At 43.7% G+C, this 21,964-nt stretch overlaps 1 protein-coding gene across 3 annotated transcripts in view; it reads left to right on the forward strand.

Annotated features, from left to right (window-relative positions):
* Positions 1-21,964, forward strand: part of klf8 (Kruppel like factor 8) — a 112,141-nt gene that overhangs the window by 54,354 nt on the left and 35,823 nt on the right. For all 3 annotated transcript variants that reach the window (XM_029629960.2, XM_029629962.2, XM_029629961.2), the window contains exon 2: positions 4,651-4,866. In XM_029629960.2, the coding sequence (XP_029485820.2) occupies positions 4,651-4,866 (216 nt within the window). The remainder of the gene's footprint in view (positions 1-4,650; positions 4,867-21,964) is intronic.

Here is a 21,964-nt window from a genome sequence, read left to right on the forward strand (position 1 = left end):
CGACAGTGGAACTGGAAGGTGCCGTGCCCAGTTGATAATCACCCTGATAATTTCCTCAACTGAACATAAACTCATTTCACACATATAACAGATGAAATCAATGGAGTCGAGTATGATTGGGGCGAATGGGTGAGTTGATGAGCGAGGGGAGGCGAACGATGCATAATTATGTAATCGCCAGTTGTGAATGAAGAGCAGGGCTGGCCATTCCGTAGTATTGATACGGCATATTCTAATTCTAATCTCAAAATGGTATGTACCCTATATCAATCCACGCGCCACTGTAGCAGTCGACTCAGTCTTATCGGTCGACTCCGACGCAGTGAGAGTGTCCGGAATTTACAATGGCAAAAAGACCAAGCGGAATGGATACACGCGTTCTGCTTCGGCACTGCTACAACATCCGACTGAAAACCACTCGGGTGGTGGGGAAGAAATGAATCATGACATCTCTGATGATTATTCTTCTGATTCTTGGGCCTCCGTCGTCTCAACCTATACACGCGAGGCCTAAGCGTTAAAAAGCCAGATCTGTGCTCTCTGAGCAGTTGCCCGCGCCACCACCGAAGGAAACGCTGGACATTAGAAAGGGATGCCACCGTTTGGATAGAATAAGCCGGTGACATTTACATTTACATTTAAGTCATTTAGCAGACGCTCTTATCCAGAGCGACTTACAAATTGGTGCGTTCACCTTAAGACATCCAGTGGAACAGCCACTTTACAATAGTGCATCTAAATCTTTTAAGGGGGGTGAGAAGGATTACTTTATCCTATCCTAGGTATTCCTGAAAGAGGTGGGGTTTCAGGTGTCTCCGGAAGGTGGTGATTGACTCCGCTGTCCTGGCGTCGTGAGGGAGTTTGTTCCACCATTGGGGGGCCAGAGCAGCGAACAGTTTTGACTGGGCTGCGCGGGAACTGTACTTTCTCAGTGGTAGGGAGGCGAGCAGGCCAGAGGTGGATGAACGCAGTGCCCTTGTTTGGGTGTAGGGCCTGATCAGAGCCTGGAGGTACTGAGGTGCCGTTCCCCTCACAGCTCCGTAGGCAAGCACCATGGTCTTGTAGCGGATGCGAGCTTCAACTGGAAGCCAGTGGAGAGAGCGGAGGAGCGGGGTGACGTGAGAGAACTTGGGAAGGTTGAACACCAGACGGGCTGCGGCGTTCTGGATGAGTTGTAGGGGTTTAATGGCACAGGCAGGGAGCCCAGCCAACAGCGAGTTGCAGTAATCCAGACGGGAGATGACAAGTGCCTGGATTAGGACCACATATGCTTCCTGTGTGAGGCAGGGTCGTACTCTGCGGATGTTGTAGAGCATGAACCTACAAGAACGGGCCACCGCCATGATGTTAGTTGAGAATGACAGGGTGTTGTCCAGGATCACGCCAAGGTTCTTAGCGCTCTGGGAGGAGGACACAATGGAGTTGTCAACCGTGATGGCGAGATCATGGAACGGGCAGTCCTTCCCCGGGAGGAAGAGCAGCTCCGTCTTGCCGAGGTTCAGCTTGAGGTGGTGATCCGTCATCCACACTGATATGTCTGCCAGACATACAGAGATGCGATTCGCCACCTGGTCATCAGAAGGGGGAAAGGAGAAGATTAATTGTGTGTCGTCTGCATAGCAATGATAGGAGAGACCATGTGAGGTTATGACAGAGCCAAGTGACTTGGTGTATAGCGAGAATAGGAGAGGGCCTAGAACAGAGCCCTGGGGGACGCCAGTGGTGAGAGCGCGTGGTGAGGAGACAGATTCTCGCCACGCCACCTGGTAGGAGCGACCTGTCAGGTAGGACGCAATCCAAGCGTGGGCCGCGCCGGAGATGCCCAACTCGGAGAGGGTGGAGAGGAGGATCTGATGGTTCACAGTATCGAAGGCAGCCGGTGACAATGCTACGGGTCCGCTATCAGCACTAACTGTCACCACGGAGCGAGCAGGCGCTGCATCTCAAGCTAAAGTCAATATCGGCAACGCACTCGTTGTTTTATGTGGCATGGACGTACAGCCCCACTGTACTGTGGCTGAGGTGCACGGGGAGCCAGGAGACACTGCCTGAGACTTCTACACCTGCATTGCTTGCTGTTTGGGGTTTTAGGCTGGGTTTCTGTACAGCACTTTGAGATATCAGCTGATGTACGAAGGGCTATATAAATACATTTGATTTGATTTGAGACGCTGTCTGTTGACGACCTGGAAGCGTTCGTTTCGGTCCTGTGTGTGCGTGGAGCATTCGGTGGAGCGCGCGTGTGTATGGAGAGCTTCTGCTCAGACACGTGGGAAACCATGTCACGGAATCGTTCCAGCGAGATCATGCGTTACCTCCATTTTGATGACAAAGAAACGAGGCGCCTGGAAACACACATTTGCCATGGAATCCGACGTTTGGAACAAGTGCAGACAATACTTGACTATTTGACTGCTGTCATATCAATACTTTTAAATTCATTACAATGCCATTGTTGGCTTTGTGCAGACTTTCACTACTGACGTTTTCTAATTGCTCACCGTGCATCTGGGGTTGGGGTATGTAATTTAGTCGTTGTAAAAATAAAATTTTTCATGCTTTCTGTTTCATGACAAAGGCATCCCACAAAAATAATGTATTGAACACTTCAATGTTGGTGTTTTTTGTTTTGACATGTATCCTACAGTAACATAAACTAATGAACATGCTATTGTGATTTTTGCAATTCATTCCAGTCATTCGCAGCAGAGAACTGGAAGGAAAGGTGGCCTAAGGGGGTGTTAGCTTTGGGGATGACCAGTGAAATATACCGGCTGGAGCGCTTGCTACGGGTTGGCGTTGCTATGGTGACCAGTGAGCTGAGATAAGGCGAGGCTTTACCTAGAAAAGACTTACAGATGACCTGGAGCCAGTGGGTTTGGCGACAAATATGTAGCGAGGGCCAGCCAACGAGAGCGTACAGGTCGCAGCGGTGGGTAGTATATGGGGCTTTGATGACAAAACGGATGGCACTGTGATAGACTGCATCCAATTTCCTGAGTAGAGTGTTGGAGGCTATTTTGTAAATGACATTGCATGCAGAATTCTTCAAAAATAAGCTTCATGTACAAAGCAAAACCCCAAGCAGTACATTGCAGAGCAGACTTAGGACTATGCCCGCTAATGTTCAAAATCCAGAAAAGAGCTGTTTTTAAGTGCTACAACCACCTGAAAGGAAGCGATGCCCACACATTTCACCACAAAGCCCTCACCTACAGAGAGATTAACCTAGAGAAGAGCCCCCTCAGCAAGCTGTTTCTGGTGCTCTGTTCACAAACAGACCCCACAGAGCCCCAGGACAGCAACACAACCAAATTATGAGAAAACAAAAAGGTAGCTATTTGACACTGGAAAGAATCAACCAAAAAAACAGAGCAAATTGGAATGATATCTGGCCCTAAACAGAGAATCCACAGGGTCAGAATACTTGACCACTGTGACGGACCCAAAATTAAGGAAATCCTTGACTATGTACAGATTCCGTGACCATGGTCTTGCTGTTGAGAGAGATCGCCATAGAGAGAAGACAGGCTATGTGCCCATTGCCCGCAAAATGAGGTGGAATCTGAGCTGCAATTCCTGACCTCCTGCCAAATGTCTGACCATATTAGAGAGACATATTTCCCTCAGATCATACCCACAAAGAATTAGAAAACAAATCAAACATTGATAAACTCCCATATCTGTTAGGCGAAATACAGCAATGTGCCGTCAAAGCAGCAAGATTTGTGACCCGTTGCTATGGAAACAGGGCAACCAGTGGAGCACAAACATTGTAAATACAACCCATATTGATCTTCCTCTACTATTCCTATTACAACTATTTGCATATTGTTAAAAACGCTACACAGTTGATAATAGTTTTTGGTTTCTCCTCACTTTTCTGCATCGTTTATTTCACTTGCTTTGGTCGTGTAATCCAATGTTTCCCATGCCAGTAAAGCCCCCTTGAATTGAATTGAACGAGTGTGTGCGTCGAGATTGTGTGTGTCTTTCTCTCTCTCTCCACTCCCCTCTGCTTCTAGAGAAGGGTGTGACTGCCTACCAGTGAGAGAGAGGGAGGGGACACAATACTTCTGTTGAGCTGCTTCTCTGTTTCTCTTTCGCTCTCATTCCCTCACTGGCAGGGCTAGGATCAGGCTCTCTCTCTCTCTCTCTCTACTTCTATGTCTCTTTCTCTTTTCCTCTCGCATAGGCCTACCCTTTATATATTATTTGTCTTTCTGCATAGCACAGTTTCAGAGTAATAGGCCTACCGTTTGAGAAGAGGGTAATGGTTGGTTTTATTTGTGTGTAATTTCCTATTTTCTTACCTGTCTCTTCTACCCCCCCCCCTGTTCTCACCTCTCCTCTCTTATGGCTTTGTTATCTTTCTCTTTACCTCTCTCGACCTCTATCTCACCTATCTACTGCCTTCACCCAACTCCTCCTCCTCTCATCTCTCTGTGTTGTATGTCAGGGTATGTAACAGTTGGCTAGCATGTCCTTTCTCCCTGTGTAGCGGTAGTCTGACTGTTCCCCTGATTACTGTGCCTCTCTCTCTCTCTCTCTCTGTCGCCGTTCTCTAGATGTGTCATCTCTTCCAGTGTAACTCTTTCGCTTCTCCGTATGTGCTACTACTGGCTAACAGTCCTCTCTCTCCCTCTGCAGTGCCAGTCGAGTCCTAAGAAGGCCAGCAGTGGTGCCAGCTCCCAGTCCCAACCACATCCAAAGGTGCCCCAACCCAAGAAGGAGCCCCAACCCAAGAAGGAGCCCCAACCCAAGGTTCCCAAGAAGGAACCCAAGACCGAGCCCCAGACCCAGGTGGAAGAAGAAGACATGCCCTCAGTACACATCAAACCAGAACCAGAAGAGGTGGAGTGCACGGTGAGAGGAGGATAGGAATGGGTGAATGAGGTGGGCTAGAGGGACAGTGAGAGGGGGTTAGAGGGGTGGGGAAGACTAGAGAGACACAGAGACACATGGATGAATGGTTGTAGGTGGATAGGTGTAGAGAGAGGCTGAAAGAAAATAGAGACCGGCTCTGTCTCTGGACTGTTAGAGAGGGTGGAGGAAAAGGTGGGGTGGTGATGACTGGCTGGAGAGGAAAGAGTGAGAGAGAGAAGGGTGGAGAGGGTGTGGACGGTTAGATAAGAAGAGTAAGGGCGGGGGAGGTTGGTGGAGAGAGATGGAGGAGGGGACCTGCAGAGTGGGTGGGGTTCGTTTGGTTAGGACTGTGCAAACTAAGAACAGAAAATTCTGAATAAAATGTTTGGTGTAGGACAGATTATTTGGAATAGGGAATCGTGGCAACTTTAAATCAAATCAAAGTTTATTTGTTGTGTACGCCGAATACTTGAAATGGTTACTTAAAGGCCCTAACCAACAGTGCAATTTTTCAGAAAAAAATAGGTATTAGGTGAACAATAGATAAGTAAAGAAATAAAAACAACAGTAAAAAGACAGTGAAAAATAACAGTAGCGAGGCTACATACAGTAGAGAGGCTACATACAGTAGAGAGGCTACATACAGTAGAGAGGCTACATACAGTAGCGAGGCTACATACAGTAGCGAGGCTATAACAGTAGCGAGGCTACATACAGTAGAGAGGCTACATACAAATACAAAGTTACAGACCGTCTAGAGAGAAATGTGAAGTAGGTAATCATGTTGGCTCTATAGGCCTGTGTTACATTTCTATGTGGTACGTTGTGAATGGAGGGAGGAAGAGTTAGAGGGGGGAAAGGGAGGGAGGGGCTGGGGCTGGGTGGGCCACCATTACATAAGTGCTCTTTAGAGAGGGGTGTGGTTGGGTTGTCGTGTGAGTGTGTGTGTTTGCCCGCACCCTTGTTTGTGTCTGCCCACGCATACATGTTTGCCCGTGCCTGTGAGTGTGTGCACGTCTGTGTGTGTGTGTTGACCACCACTCGTGAGCCGCCCAGCAAAGATTGATCTATGGGTGGGTGGAGGGACATTTCTGGAGCAGGGGCAAAAGCAACATTTAAAAAAATATTTTGTGTTGTATTGGTTTTGCCCCAAACATGACACTTTTTATTCAGGACAGAACTTTAATTGCTTTGCCACAGTTATTGCAGTATTACTTTATTGCCTTGTTGCAAACAGGATGCATGTTTTGGAATATTTTTATTCTGTACAAGCTTCCTTCTTTTCACTCCTTTTCTGTACAGGTTTCCTTCCTCTCCGGCAACTGAGTTAGAAACAACGCCTGTATTTTGTAGTGACTGCGTGTATTGATACACCATCCAAGTGTAATTCATAACTTCACCATGCTCAAAGGGATATTCAATGTGGGTTTTTTTTCTGGGGGTTTTTATACCCATTTTCCAATAGGCATTGGAAAACCTCCCTGGTCTTTGTGGTTGAATCGGTGTTTGAAATTCACTGCCTGACTGAGGGACCTTTACAGATAATTGTATGTGTGGGGTACAGAGATCAGGTAGTCAATCAAAAATCACGTCAAACACTATTATTGGACACAGAGTGAGTCCATGCAACTTATTATATGACTTGGGCTTGTCATGACAAAGAATACTTGTTGACTCACAACATTTCAGCTTTTCATTTTAAATTCACTTGTCAAAGGACATTTATGGACAATTTTTGTTAGACACGTTCTGATTCAAAATGATTCCTCACATTTCGTGGCTACTGAACACAACCCTGGACCCTGCCAGACTGTCTCACTAGTAACAGCCAGAGCCAGAGGTAATACTAGACTGAACAAGTAAGTAAGTGGGCGATGGATAGAGAAGTAAGAGAAGGAGAGCGAGGGGGGAAGGAAGTAAGGGATGGACAGAGTGAGAGGGAGAACTAAGGGATTCCCCACAACATTAGATTCACTCTCAAGGGAGCCTGGTGTAAGTCTCTGATTTGCCTCACCCTTTCATCTCACACTCACTCGCTCAATGTAGGGTCAGTCGCGGTGGTCAGGTATTCTGCCACTGTGTACTCTCTGTTTAGGGACAAATAGCATTCTAGTTTGCTCTGTTGTTTGGTTAATTATTTTCAATGTGTCAAGCAATTGTCTTTTTTGTTTTCTCATGATTTGGTTGTGTCTAATTGTGTTGCTGTCCTGCGGCTCTGTGGGGTCTGTTTGTGTTTAGGAACAGAGCCCCAGTACCAGCTTGCTTAGGGGACTCTTCTCCAGGTTAATTTCTCTTTGTTATGGAAGGTTTGGGAATCATTTCCTTTTAGGTGGTTGTAGAAATGAACGTCTCTTTTCTGGATTTTGATCATTAGCGAGCATCGGCCTAATTCTGCTCTGCATGCATTATTTGGTGTTTTACGCTGATACACGGCGGACGTTTTTGCAGAATTCTGCAATGCAGAGTCTCAATTTGGTGTTTGTCCTATTTTGTGAATTCTTGGCTGGTGGGCGGACCCCAGACCTCACAACCATAAAGGGCAATTTGTTGAATTTTACAGTAGTTTCCTTTTTGTAGCATCAAAGGCCCTTCTTGCTTTGTCTCTCAGATCGTTCACAGCTTGTGAAAGTTGCCTGTGGTTCTGTTTAGGCTGAGGTAGGTATCATTTTTTTGTGTGCTCTAGGGCTATGGTGTCTAGATGGAATTTGTGTTTCTGGCAACTGGACCTTTTTGGAACACCATTATTTTTGTATTACTGAGATTCAGGGCCCAGATCTGACAGATCTGTGCAGAAGATTTAGGTGCTGCTGTAGGCCCTCCTTGGTTGGGGCCAGAAGCACCAGATCATCAGCAAACAGTCGACTTCAGATTCTAGTAAGCTAATAAGTATGTATGGGTGCTACAGACTGTTCTAGTGCCCTCGCCGATTTGTTGGTATACGCTGAGCATACCAAACATTAGGAACATCTTCCTAATACCGCTTAAGTTTTTTGTATTCAATAAAAATCTACAGTTTAATATGTTTCCATCGCATTTTCAACTCTTACTGTCACAAACTGTAAATGTGTCTACTCTGGTATTGGCACCTTAGCCAACAGCTCACAGATGCAGTGCAGATAGGCTGTGTGGTTAGCCTATTCTACATGATGAGATTAGTATGGATAAGGCTGAAAGTATGCGTGTTGGTCAAAAGGTAGCGATCATCATGTCAGCAGCATAAGACGATGTTTATTGAAAGGAGCATCAAGCTCACCACTTTGCACTTTCACCACCCTGTGCAGTTCAACATCATTTATTTCATCTGTAGTCTAATAAACTGCATGCTTTCCCGAGTCACCACACACCATGTCTTCGCCGAATCCATTTTTACTTCAATATGATGGTTATTATATCGATATCTGTGCAAAAGGCAATCTCCACCTCCATTTTGCACATAATACATTTTACCGACACAAACAAATCCCACCACGTCGAACGAACAAATTCTGTCTGTATTTATAAAATTGTACTGTAACTTCCCGTTTCCATCACAGCTGACGTTTTTTTTTTATACGGTTTGACTTTACTCAAACCGTATATGAAAACGTGGTTAGTGTCATGGAAAGAGCAGGTGTCCTTAATGTTTTGTACAGTCAGTGTATATGTTGAAGAGGGTGGGGCTCAAGCTGCATCTCTCTCTAACTCGCCTAGGCCCCTAATATCGAGGGAGGCTTCCGCTCTCTGGTAGCCATGGCAACGGGGCTCTGGCGGGAGTTGGAAAGACTGTGTGATGTAGTCTGCTTGCCCACACCCCTCCCTACCCCCTCCTCCACCTCTTCACTGCTACCCCACCCCCTCCCTTGCAACCCTCCGCACAACACATCACTACAGCCAAAGGCACACGCAAACACAACTACACACAGTTAAACTGACACACAAAAATAAATACCTGCTAGCAATACATTCTCATTTGGATTCTTTCTCTCTCTCTCGCAATCTCTAGCTCTCTCTCTCTCACACACACACACACACACACACACACACACACACACACACACACACACAAATAATAAGAACATTTAATACAATTCCATGTCATCCTATTGCATGGTATGACCGTTAGTGTGCAATGAAGTTCTACCATAGTCATACAATAGCTGGCAGCATCTGGAATCCGCTTCGGGCAGGTGAAATGTTGTACCGAAGACTACCTACCGTTAATTCACGTTGACTCTAGTGTTCCTTTCATTTGTTATGTGCATTAGCAACTCACAGCAAAAAAGATACCTAGCCAAGTGATTTCTTCCCCCTACATTCTCTCGGTTTCGCTCCAAGCGCTCCCTCTACACACACACATGCTGTTCACCCAAGCACCTATTAGGCCTACAGAAATGACTGAAAATCTAACATGGGATACACACAAAAAACTGTTGACAAGCTACATTCCTTGCCAAATCACGCCGACTTTATCACAAATTCAAAATGGACAGGTCGATTAAAGTAGGGAAGTATGTGTTTCAACCACGAGTTGTAGTTTTGGAATAATAAATGCGTCTCGGCTCTTTTAGTATTTTTAGCTAACTGCAATTTTTTTTGTGCTCCCAATCACGGCCTGGAATCCAACCAGGGTCTGTCGTGACCCCTATAGCACTGAGATGCAGTGCCTTAAACCGCTGCGCCACTCGGGAGTGGCATTTAGAATAGATTAAAACCCCCCTAAACCTAGGTAGGTTCGACTGAAATATGCAACAAAAAGGCTAATTGCGTATTCGTAAGAATTAATCTAGGGGCCTAGTTTGTTTCATTATTAACAAAAGCCTTCCCACCAATTTCCTTTTCTGAAAAATAAAATCCCTGATGATCGGGACTTAGTGGTAGTTTTTTTATAATTGCATTGTGATTTTCCTTGAGTTTTAACATTTAAGGATTTAAATGTTCGTCTAACACACACACAGATTACTGTAGTATCGCTAGGATGCAGCTAGCTCTACTTTCTGTCCCTGTTCACCCACAGTCATGGTGTTGTTGTCCAGGGCGAGTTAGTTCTCCTGACTCAGAGACAGTAACTCCACTTTGGGGTGTGTGCTTGTGTCAAGTTGTGTTATTGTTTGTAGTAATCGGTAATCTTCAAGACTTTACATTGATGTGTTTGTTGTTTGGGTTTGACTGACGGCTCTTTATTGTGTGTGTTCGTGCCATGCACTTACATTCTGTGTTTTCAACTGTTGTAACTACAATCAACTGTGGGCTCCACCCAGCTTTAAAGCACAGGTTGTGTGTGTGTGTTTTTAAAACCCTGCACAGGAATGAATTTTAATCCCTACCCATGTCCGAGACGTTCAGGCCCTACCCAATTTGCTTCTGCCAAATTTAAGGCAAACCCAAAATCTGAAATAACTTCCTCCTGTTGTATCCATTAGCTGCTTGTCTGTCTTTCGCTCCCTGCGCAGCATGCGCTCTGTGCATGGCTCTGCTTGTGTGAACATCCATAGCAACGCCTCTGCTTTCTTCACTCTAAAGTCTGACAAAACTCAAGGAACATTATTCTTTTTGGGAAAAGAATCTCTGCTGTGGACTCTGATAATATTCTGGTCATGTTTTTGACGAGGTTGAAGCACTTCTGATATATACTACGCAGTAGATCACATGTCTTTGCTTCAAAATGTTAATGATCAAATTAGTGATAGCCGAGTCCTACCCATACCCTAGTTATTGATGAAAAAACAGGCCCTTTGGGCCCGGGCCAGGTAGCAGAGCTTGGGTGTGTGTGTGAACTGGTTGCACAAGTGTAGTGTTTGTAACGCAAGATGGAGAGACGGTCTCTTGTCAGAGATCACATTCATTTTAGGAGATTGCAAAATATTACCTTTTTATTCAAGACAGGAGAAACATATTGTTTCAGGTGATAAAAAAACAAACATATTTTGTTTAGTTTCTTTCCTAGCAACTCAAGCTAGCCTTCACATAGCAGCCAACGTTAGTTAGCTTACTCATAGCAGCCAACGTTAGCTAGCTTACATATAGCAGCCAACGTTAGCTAGCTTACACATAGCAGCCAACGTTAGCTAGCTTATACATAGCAGCCAACGTTAGCTAGCTTACTCATAGCAGCCAACGTTAGCTAGTTTACACATAGCAGCCAAAGCTAGCTAGCTTACTCATAGCAGCCAAAGCTAGCTAACTCATAGCAGCCAAAGTTAGCTAGCTTACTCATAATAGCCAAAGCTAGCTAGCTTACACATAGCAGCCAAAGCTAGCTAGCTTACTCATAGCAGCCAACGTTAGCTAGCTTACTCATAGCAGCCAACGTTAGCTAGTTTTCACATAGCAGCCAAAGTTAGTTAGCTTACACATATCAGCCAACGTTAGCTAGATTACTCATAGCGGCCAAAGCTAGCTAGCTAACTCGTAGCAGCCAACGTTAGCTAGGTAGAAGATTCTATAGCAACACAAACATAATTATCATCAACTATTCGGAGGCTACAGTCATATAATATAACTGGCTTGACATCCAATGTTGTATTATTTAACATTATTGTTAAAATAGTACTCATTAATACAGGGTATGTACGGTCATGAAAATTGTGGAAACGTTTTAGAAAAGTCATGGAAATCATTAGAATTATTTCTGCTAATGTAATTTATTTAGGCACAATTTTCAAATATTTTACAAATTAAACAAAAATCAACATATCAGCCAGGATGGGAATGACACTAGCACATCTGTGTTTGTGTGCATCAGCTGCATGTTTGCAAGGTGAGTGGACCATTGCTCAAGGAGAGAGACATCACAGCAGCAGGGAGGCATAGCCTATCAAATATGATGGAGAACAGATGAACTAGGTAGACAATTAAAATCACATCTTGTACCCTCTAGTTAACTGTTCAGCTGTTATTAGCTTGTATTCATGTTTTCGTCATGCCCCAAAATATCTTCCACCGAAACTTACTTTTTTCAACAATTCATATGATTAATTTAAACTGTTATTTTTGACAAAACAAACGATTCACTTCACCATTGTATTAGTTGGGATTCGGTTCAATCGCGGTGAATCTAATCATTTGAATCAAAATAATACATTTTAAATCATGAACATTGATTTTAGATGTAGCCTTCCCTTTGGATGGTGTTGCTTCACAACGTGTTTTGTAGATAGTACTTCCAGTTGATTTGGACATTGCAACTCTACATACTCGTCAGCCTGCAAAGTAAATACATCTAAGCTAAGATAAACATGACTAACCTTGTAGCCTACCATAGCCATTTGATCTTTGAGATATTGAGTGAGATAATTATTTCAAAAGGCATAAAACGTATTTGGTTGTCAAGGGTGGTCCACCATCCTCCAGGAGCGCTAATGGATAGCAGGCCTTTATTCCAGTCCCCCTCTAAAAATACATTTTTAGAAATGAGCTGCTCAACCGGACCTTGATAAAACTCTGTCTGATGTGTTTGAGCAGGGCTTGATGAAAAGCCTGCAGACCCAGTATTACTCGAGACTGAGGGTTGACCATGTGTTTTATACAGTTGCCTAACAGGTGTTCAATACTGAACCAAAATATAAATGCAACATGTAAAGTGTTGGTCCCATGTTTCATGAGCTGACATAAAAGATCCCAGAAATGTTCCATAAAAAAAACGTGTTTCTCAAAAATGTTTTGCACAAACTTGTTTGGGTCTCTGTTATTTGCCAAGATATTCCATCCACCTGACAGGTGTGGAATATCAAGAAGCTGATTAAACAGCATGATCATTACACAGGTGCACCTTGTGCTGAGAACAATTAAAGGCCACTGTAAAATGTGCAGTTTTGTCACAGTTTGCAATTGGCATGCTGACTGCAGGAATATCCACCAGAGCTGTTGCCAGAGATTTGAATGTTAATTTCCCTTCCATAAGCTGCCTCCAACATCGTTTTAGATAATTTGGCAGTACGTCCACACAACCTCAGACCATGTGTATGGTGCGTGTGGGCGAGCGATTTGCTGATGTCAACATTGTGAACAGAGTGCCCCATGTTGGCGGTGCGGTTATGGTATGGGCAGGCATAAACTACGGACAGTGAAGACAATTGCATTTTATCAATGGCAATTTGTATGCACAGAGATACTGTGACGAGATCCTGAGGCCCATTGTAGTGCCATTCATCCACCGCCATCCCCCCCCATGTTTCAGCATGATAATGTAGGGCCCCTTTGTCGCAAGGATCTGTACGCAATTCCCAAAGCTGAAAATGTCCAGCCATTGACGAGGAGTGGGACAACATTCCACAGGCCACAATCAACAGCCTGATCAACTCTATCAACTCTATGCGAAGGAGATGTGTCGTGCTGCTTGAGGCAAATGGTGGTCACACCAGATACCGACTGGTTTTCTGATCCACGCTCCTACCTTTTTTTTTAAGGTAAAGTATCTGTGACCAACAGATGCATATCTGTGTTCCCAGTCATGCATATCATTGCACACCATGTGCTTGAGTAAAATCAACTATATATGTAGGCTACTGAGCTTGTTTGACGCTTTAAGCAAACTGTGACATTATTATTAAGATACACAAATGACTCGAAGGAGCCTAACGAGAAGAAAAAAAGCTGTTGCCGAACCAAGGCTGCTGGCCTTCATAAATTCTGTCATTACGCTCCCAATTTTGGCAGTAATAGGCTACACCAGGGGTCGGCAATCTTTTCCATTTGGAGTGCCAATTTATCTTACCATTTCTACAGATCTGTGTGCCAGTTATAATTTTCATATGCACATTTTCGTGGAGCACTTTCATTTCTTTTATAATAGTCTTTTCATCTCAAAATCGTTGTCTTGATTAATAAATAAAAAAGTATGTGAAAATGATACAAATTTCTATTGTCATAGCCAACTATGTAAAAAAAAATAGCCTACATAAAGGCAACAAATAAAAACATTGCAGCCTGCAGGTAGAAAATATCCTGATCAAAATGAATCACATTTGCTATGCATGGACTGTCTGCCAACTATCAGCTTGGTCTAGCCTGAGGTTGGTGCTGACAAACTTTGTATCAAATATTTTGGACACTCAGAGTTTCCTGTGCCAGTGATCTCCGGACAAACAGCTGTAGGCTATTTGCACAATGCATAAGAAGTAATCAGGAAGTCCTATTTTCCACCAGATCAGAGCATTACCATTTTTTCCCTTTCTCGCAGTGTGGTTATGGAAAGGGAGAGAGCTGGACATATTTTTCAAATAGGCCACATTGAGGAAAGATTGTTTTTACATACATTGAGAATAACAGACTGTGTTTACTTGCATTTTGAGGTGAAGAAAAAATTACTTTGAGAAGCTCGACATTTGTGGCGGTTAGTTAAGACAATCAGAAGTACTATCAGATTCCCAAATGGGCACATTTATATGCCTACATTTGCACGCAGGCTAGGTAGCCCATTAGCCTACAGTTGAAGTCGGAAGTTTACATACACCTTAGCCAAATACATTAAAACTCAGTTTATTTTAAGAATGTGAAATGTCAGAATAAAAGTGGAGAGAATGATTTATACCAGCTTTCACTTCTTTCATCACATTTCCAGTGGGTCAGAAGTTTACATACATACACTCAATTAGTATTTGGTAGAATTGCCTTTAGATTGTTTAACTTGGGTCAAATGTTTTGGGTAGCCTTCCACAAGCTTCCCACAATAAGTTGGGTGAATTTTGGCCCGTTCCTCCTGACAGAGCTGGGGTAACTGAGTCAGGTTTGAAGGCCTCCTTGCTCGCACACGCTTTTTCAGTTCTTCCCACAAACTTTCCATAGGATTGAGGTCAGGGCTTTGTGATGGCCACTCCAATACCTTTACTTTGTTGTCCTTAAGCCATTTTGCCACAACTTTAGAAGTATGCTTGGGGTCATTGTCCATTTGGAAGGCTTTAACTTCCTGACTGATGTCTTGAGATGTTGTTTCAATATATCCACATAAGTTTCTTACCTCATGATGCCATCTATTTTGTGAAGTGCACCAGTCCCTCCTGCAGCAAAGCACCCCCACAACATGATGCTGCCACCCCCGTGCTTCACGGTTGGGATGGTGTTTTTCGGCTTGCAAGCCTCCCCCTTTTTCCTCCAAACGTAACGATGGTCATTATGGCCAAACAGTTCTATTTTTGTTTCATCAGACCAGAAGACATTTCTCCAAAAAGTACGACCTTTGTCCTCATTTGCAGTTGCAAACCGTAGTCTGGCTTTTTTATGCCGGTTTTTGAGCAGTGGTTTCTTCCTTGCTGAGTGGCCTTTCAGGTCGATATAGGACTCGTTTGACTGTGGATAAAGATACTTTGGTACCTGTTTCCTCCAGCATCTTCACAAGGTCCTTTGCTGTTGTTCTGGGATTGATTTGCCCTTTTCGCACCCAAGTACGTTCATCTCTAGGAGACAGAACGCGTCTCCTTCCTGAGTGGTATGACGTCTGAGTGGTCCCATGGTGTTTAAACTTGCGTACTACTGTTTATACAGGTGAACGTGGTACCTTCAGGCATTTGGAAGTTGCTCCCAAGGATGAACCAGACTTGTGGAGGTCTACAATTTTTTTTCTGAGGTCTTGGATGATTTTTCCAATGGTGTCAAGCAAAGGGGCACTGAGTTTGAAGGTAGGCCTTGAAATACTTCCACAGGTACACCTCCAATTGACTCAAATGATGTCAATTAGCCAATTAGTCAGAAGTTCTAAAGCCATGACAGCATTTTCTGGAATTTTCCAAGCTGTTTAAAGGCACATTCAACTTAGTGTATGTAAACTTCTGACCCCATGGAATTGTGATAAAGTGAATTATAAGTGAAATAATTTGTCTGTAAACAATTGTTGGAAAAATGACTTGTGTCATGCACAAAGTAGATGTCCTAAACGACTTGCCAAAACTATAGTTTGTTAACAAGACATTTGTGGAGTGGTTGAAAAACGAGTTTTAATGACTCCATCCTAAGTGCATGTAAACTTCCGACTTCGACTGTGTATATACGTCTGTGCATAATCAGATGCTCGTCCCTGTCAGAGTTGTCCACTCTGACAATGAGAACTGTAAAATACTGTAATAGTAATAATATATTGAAAGCATTAACAGAAATGACGGTAACGATACAAACAATGAAGATTAGACATTCTGTGAATTAACGGTGAATGTGGTGGGACTGGTGTGCGTGGCCTCCGCCAAGGATTAGTCCACTGAGAAATGCATCAATCAAAATGTCCCATAACCATTTCGTTTTTTGCAACTGCTCGACTAAAAAAATGATCAGTCGACCAAAAGCCCATCGACCAAACAATTGACCAGTTGACTAAATGTGGTCAGCCCTAACATATAGTACCAGTTAAAAGTTTGGACACACCAACTCATTCCAGGGTTTTTCTTTATTTTAACTATTTTCTACATTGTAGAATAATAGTGAAGACATCAAAACTATGAAATAGCACATATGGACTCATGTAGTAACCAAAAAAGTGTTAAACATATTCAAATATATTTTATATTTGACATTCTTCAAAGTAGCCACCCTTTGCCTTGATGACAGCTTTGCACCCTCTTGGCAGTCTGTCCATATTATGGCAAGAACAGCTCAAAGAAGCAAAGTGAAACGACAGTCCATCATTACTTTAAGACATTAAGGCCAGCCAATCGGGAAGGAGTATTTGAAAGTTTCTTCAAGTACAGTCACAAAAACTATCAAGTGCTATGATGAAACTGGCTCTCATGAGGACCGCCACAGGAAAGGAAGACCTAGAATTACCTCAGATGCAGAATATAAGCTCATTAGAGTTGCCAGCCTCAGAAAATTGCAGCCCAAATAAATGCTTCACGGAGTTCAAGTAACAGACACATCTCAACATCAACTGTTCAAGGGAGACTGCGTGAATCAGGCCTTCATCAGGCCTCCAAATTGCTGCAAAGAAACCACTACTAAAGGACACCAATAATAAGAAGAAACTTGCTTGGGCCAAGAAACACGAGCAATGGACATTAGACCAGTGGAAATCGGTCTTTTGGTCTGATGAGTCCAAATGTATGACTTTTGCTTCCAACTGCTGTGTCTTTGTGAGACGCAGAGTAGGTGAACGGATGACCTTCGCATGTGTATTTCCCACTGTGAAGCATGGAGGAGGAGGTGTGATGTTGTGGTGCTTTGCTGGTGACACTGTCTGTGATTTATTTAGCGTGGCTAACACAGCATTCTGCAGTGATACGCCATCCCATCTGGTTTGTTCTTAGTGGGACTATCATTTGTTTTTCAACAGGACAATGACCCAACACACCTCTAGGTTGTGTAAGGGCTATTTGACCAAGAAGGAGAGTGATGGAGTGCTGCATCAGATGACCTGGCTTCCATAATCATCCGACCTCAACCCAATCGAGATGGTTTGGGATGAGTTGGACCGCAGAGTGAAGGAAAAGCAGCCAACAAGTGCTCAGCATATGTGGAAACTCCTTCAAGACTGTTGGAAAAGCATTCCAGGTGAAGCTGGTTGAGAGAATGCCAAGAGTGTGCAAAGCTGTCATACTTGAGTAAAAGTAAAGATGCCTTTAATAGAAAATACCTCAAGTAAATTCACCCAGTTAGAAACTACTTTAGTGAATGTCTAAAATTATCTGGTTTAAAATGTACTTAATTACAGTGGTGGAAAAAGTAAAACATTTTCTTACTTAAGTAAAAAGTAAATGCTATACATCAAATTCCTTATATTAAGCAAACCATCTGGCTCAGATTTCTTGTACTTTTAATTTACGGACAGGCAAGGCCATTCTCCAACACAGTGTTTGTGTTTAGTGAGTTTGCCAGATCGGAGACAGTAAAGTTATATTGATAGGTGCGTGAATTGTCTCATATTACTGTCCTGCCTGAGCTTTCCAAATGTAACTAATTTTGGGTTTCAGAGAAAATGTAAAAAATTAAAAGTACATATTTTCTTTAGGAATGTAGTAGAGTAAAAGTTGTGACAAATATAAATAGTAAAGTGAAGTACAGGTTCTCCAAAAACTCCTTAAGTAGTATTTCAAAGTAGTTTTACTCTCTCTCTCTCTCTCACCACTGCTATCTAGTTGTCTAGGTAGTACTATAGCTGGAACACAACATTGTTGACTCCATCATCATATGGACCTTAACCAGGGCGTATGACCGTACTCTAGTATCTATTTCTCTCTCTCCTCTCTTCTCTCTATCTGGCTGTGAGTAGAAATCCATTAACCCTTTGAGCTGTTGGCTCTATTAAGATTCACCTCAGGCTTTAGGCATGACCTTCAGGGCCACGGCAGAGAGCTATTGACTGGAGACCGATAAGCCTGGAGAGAGTGAGGGGTAGGAAGGGAGAAAGAGAGGGTCACCGAAATTGGGAGAGGTACCATTTGCACTTGCACTCTCTGTCTGCCTCCTTTTCTCTCTCTCTCTCCCCCTGCCTCCTTTAATCTTCTCTCTCTCTCTCTCTCTCCTCCTGCCTTTCTCTCTGTCCTCATGCCTCCTTTTCTCTCTCTCTCTCTCTCTCTCTCTCTCTCTCTCTCTCTCTCTCTCTCTCTCACTCTCTCTCCTGCCTTTCTCTCTGTCCTCATGCCTCATTTTCTCTACTCTCTCTCTCTCTCAAACTCACACTCACACTCACACACAGACAAAGCATTGTTTCTCTCACCTTGTGACCTATTGATTTCCTCCTTTAGAATAACTTAGTGACTTAGTCAGAGCCTATTGGGGTTCAACTGAGTTGACTGCCAGAGCTATAGGTTCCCTCTCAGCACTCCATTGCAATAACCAACAATGCAATATCAACACCAGCATTGCAGTGCAGTGCAGTAGCATGAATGAATACTGTATTGTACCATAGGGAAATGTGTCTGGCAATAATACAGGCTATTCCTGGCATGCATAACACATCACAAGACATACACCCTTGCATAGCAAGTCATTCACGTTTAAATGACACCAACTATTCTGCATCTGGTGACCCATTTATATGGCAGAGTTGTTGAATTAAAAGTCAGAGTAAATACCCCTCTCGTCTCTTGCCAACCTTCCAGGGAGTCTGACACAGTTCTGCCACCAATATTGTTCTCTCTGTTACTTCCTTCATTTAATGTGTCGCCATCGTCTTTACCCAATCACGTTGTTAATGGGCCCATACATTCTCTCTCTCTCTCTTCATCCTGTAAGTCTCCTCTCCAGCTCTCTCATTCTATCGTTCTCTCAATCTCTTTCTCTCGTCCCTTTATCTCTCTGTGGTGATAGTGGGGGCTGCGGTACGGGGCTGGAGGCTTAGCTTTTATAGAAGTGCACAGAGCTAGATAGAGGTCTATATATAAAGTAGTGCTGGGAGGGCAGCCTACGAGGATAGAGAGGGAGGTGGATCACTCAGAGACCGTACAGGGAGAGCGATGGAGGCTGCAGGGAAAGGATAGATACTTAGCTCAAAGTACAAGGATATAGAGGCAGAGGCTGATGATGGAGGTCAAGCTGTTAGTCATTGCTGAGAGAATACAGGGTTAGAGACTGGTAGAAAGTCACTCCGTATAAAGAGAGAATACGGGGTTAGAGACTGATAGAAAGTCACTCAGTATAAAGAGAGGATACAGGGTTAGAGACTGATAGAAAGTCACTCAGTATAAAGAGAGGATACAGGGTTAGAGACTGATAGAAAGTCACTCCGTATAAAGAGAGAATACAGGGTTAGAGACTGATAGAAAGTCACTCAGTATAAAGAGAGAATACAGGGTTAGAGACTGATAGAAAGTCACTCCGTATAAAGAGAGAATACGGGGTTAGAGACTGATAGAAAGTCACTCAGTATAAAGAGAGGATACAGGGTTAGAGACTGATAGAAAGTCACTCCGTATAAAGAGAGAATACAGGGTTAGAGACTGATAGAAAGTCACTCAGTATAAAGAGAGAATACAGGGTTAGAGACTGATAGAAAGTCACTCCGTATAAAGAGAGAATACAGGGTTAGAGACTGATAGAAAGTCACTCCGTATAAAGAGAGGATACAGGGTTAGAGACTGATAGAAAGTCACTCAGTATAGAGTACAGAGAGAATACAGGGCTAGAGACTGATAGAAAGTCAGTCAGTATAAAGAGAGAATACAGGGTTAGAGACTGATAGAAAGTCACTCAGTATAGAGTACAGAGAGAATACAGGGTTAGAGACTGAAAGCAAGTCACTCAGTATAAAGAGAGAATACAGGGTTAGAGACTGGTAGAAAGTCACTCAGTATAAAGAGAGAATACAGGGTTAGAGACTGATAGAAAGTCACTCAGTATAGAGTACAGAGAGATACTCAGGATCTCTGAGTGTTCAGTGGTGTAGTAGTAAAAGTAGGTGCAGAGAACACTTCATTGCTGCCCTCCATGTCTTTGTACTTACAGGAGACCTTTCATCTCTGCCTCGCTGAAACAGTACTTCTCCCATTCGCTAGGCCTGCTGCGACCACACTACAGCCCCAGGATCTCCATGGCATTGTCTTCTCTTTGAGACCAAGCCTTCGCTCTGGCACAGACGTCAGTTCAACGTCTCTTCAACGTCATTTCAAAGAAATAACGTGGAAACAACGTTGATTCAACCAGTGTGACCCCAGTGGTTTGCTTGAGTTAGATGTTATAACCTATTGTTGCCTAACTTCTGACGCCACTTTCTGTGTGTGATGTGGCCAACTTTATCTCTCAGTGTTTGTGAGCTCTCCACCGCTCATTGGGTTTGTCCAAAATGGCACCCTATTTCCTATATGCTGCACTACTTTACACCAGAGTCCTATGCACTATATAGGGCCTGATAACTCAACTCTGGACCTTTGAGCAAGTTTCACTGCTTTTGATAAATTGTTCCCTTCTAATCCGGCACTTATTTAGACGCCAGGTGGGTGTAATTAATTAGCAGGTTAATTAATTAACAGAAAACCAGCAGGCTTCGGACCTCGTAGGGTAAATGTTGAATGCCCCTGAAATAGGGAATAGGGTGCCATTTGTTAGTGTGTAGTAGGAACTGGGTGTAATTTGTTATCTGATTTTCAGGAGCATTTTTAAAAATGTTTTAGCTTAGAATAGTGTCTGTGTATTTGTATTTATTATGGATACCCATTAGCTGCTGTCAAGACTCTTCCTGGGGTCTGGCAAAATTAAGGCATTTATACAATTGTTACATTATAATACATTCATAACACATTTCACAACACACTAAGTGTGCCCTCTGGCCCCTACTCCACTACCACATATCTACAACACAAAATCCATGTGTACGTGTGTGTATAGTGCGTATGTTATCATGTGTGTGTGTGTGTGTGTGTATGCATGTGTCTGTGCCTAAGTTTGTGTTACTTCACAGTCCCTGCTGTTCCATAAGGTGTGTATCTGTTTAAATCTGATTCTACTGCTGCATCAGTTACCTGATGTGGAATAGAGTTCAATGTAGTCATGGCTCTGTGTAGTACTGTGCACCTCCCATAGTCTGTTCTGGACTTGCGGACTGTGAAGAGACCTCTGGTGGCATGTGTTGTGGGTTTAAACAGACAGCTCGGTGCATTCAGCATGTCAACACTGATTACAAACCAAGTAGTGAGGAAGTCAAATCTCTCTTCTACTTTGAGCCAGGAGAGAATGACATGTATGTGTCTCGATACGCTTCCAAATGTAGACCATTGTGAAGAGGATATGGGAGAGAGATGGCTAGATAGAAAGCGAGAGAACGTGATCTGGAGGGAAGGTGTGGGGGACAAACAGACAGAGAGGATGCGGTGAAAGCAGAGACAGGGAGGGAAAGAGGAGGAGAGGGAGGAAGGGAGTGGAAGCAGAGACAGGGAGGGAAAGTGGAGGAGAGGGAGGAAGGGAGTGGAAGCAGAGACAGGGAGGGAAAGTGGAGGAGAGGGAGGAAGGGAGTGGAAGCCGAGATAGGGAGGGAAAGAGGAGGAAGGGAGGATGGGAGTGGAAGCAGAGACAGGGAGGGAAAGAGGAGAGGGAGGAAGGGAGTGGAAGCAGAGACGGAGGGAAAGAGGAGGAGAGGGAGGAAGGGAGTGGAAGCAGAGACAGGGAGGGAAAGAGGAGGAGAGGGAGGAAGGGAGTGGAAGCAGAGACAGGGAGGGAAAGTGGAGGAGAGGGAGGAAGGGAGTGGAAGCCGAGATAGGGAGGGAAA

Source organism: Oncorhynchus nerka, linkage group LG23 (genome assembly GCF_034236695.1).
Source record: "Oncorhynchus nerka isolate Pitt River linkage group LG23, Oner_Uvic_2.0, whole genome shotgun sequence".
Classification (NCBI taxonomy): domain Eukaryota; kingdom Metazoa; phylum Chordata; class Actinopteri; order Salmoniformes; family Salmonidae; genus Oncorhynchus; species Oncorhynchus nerka.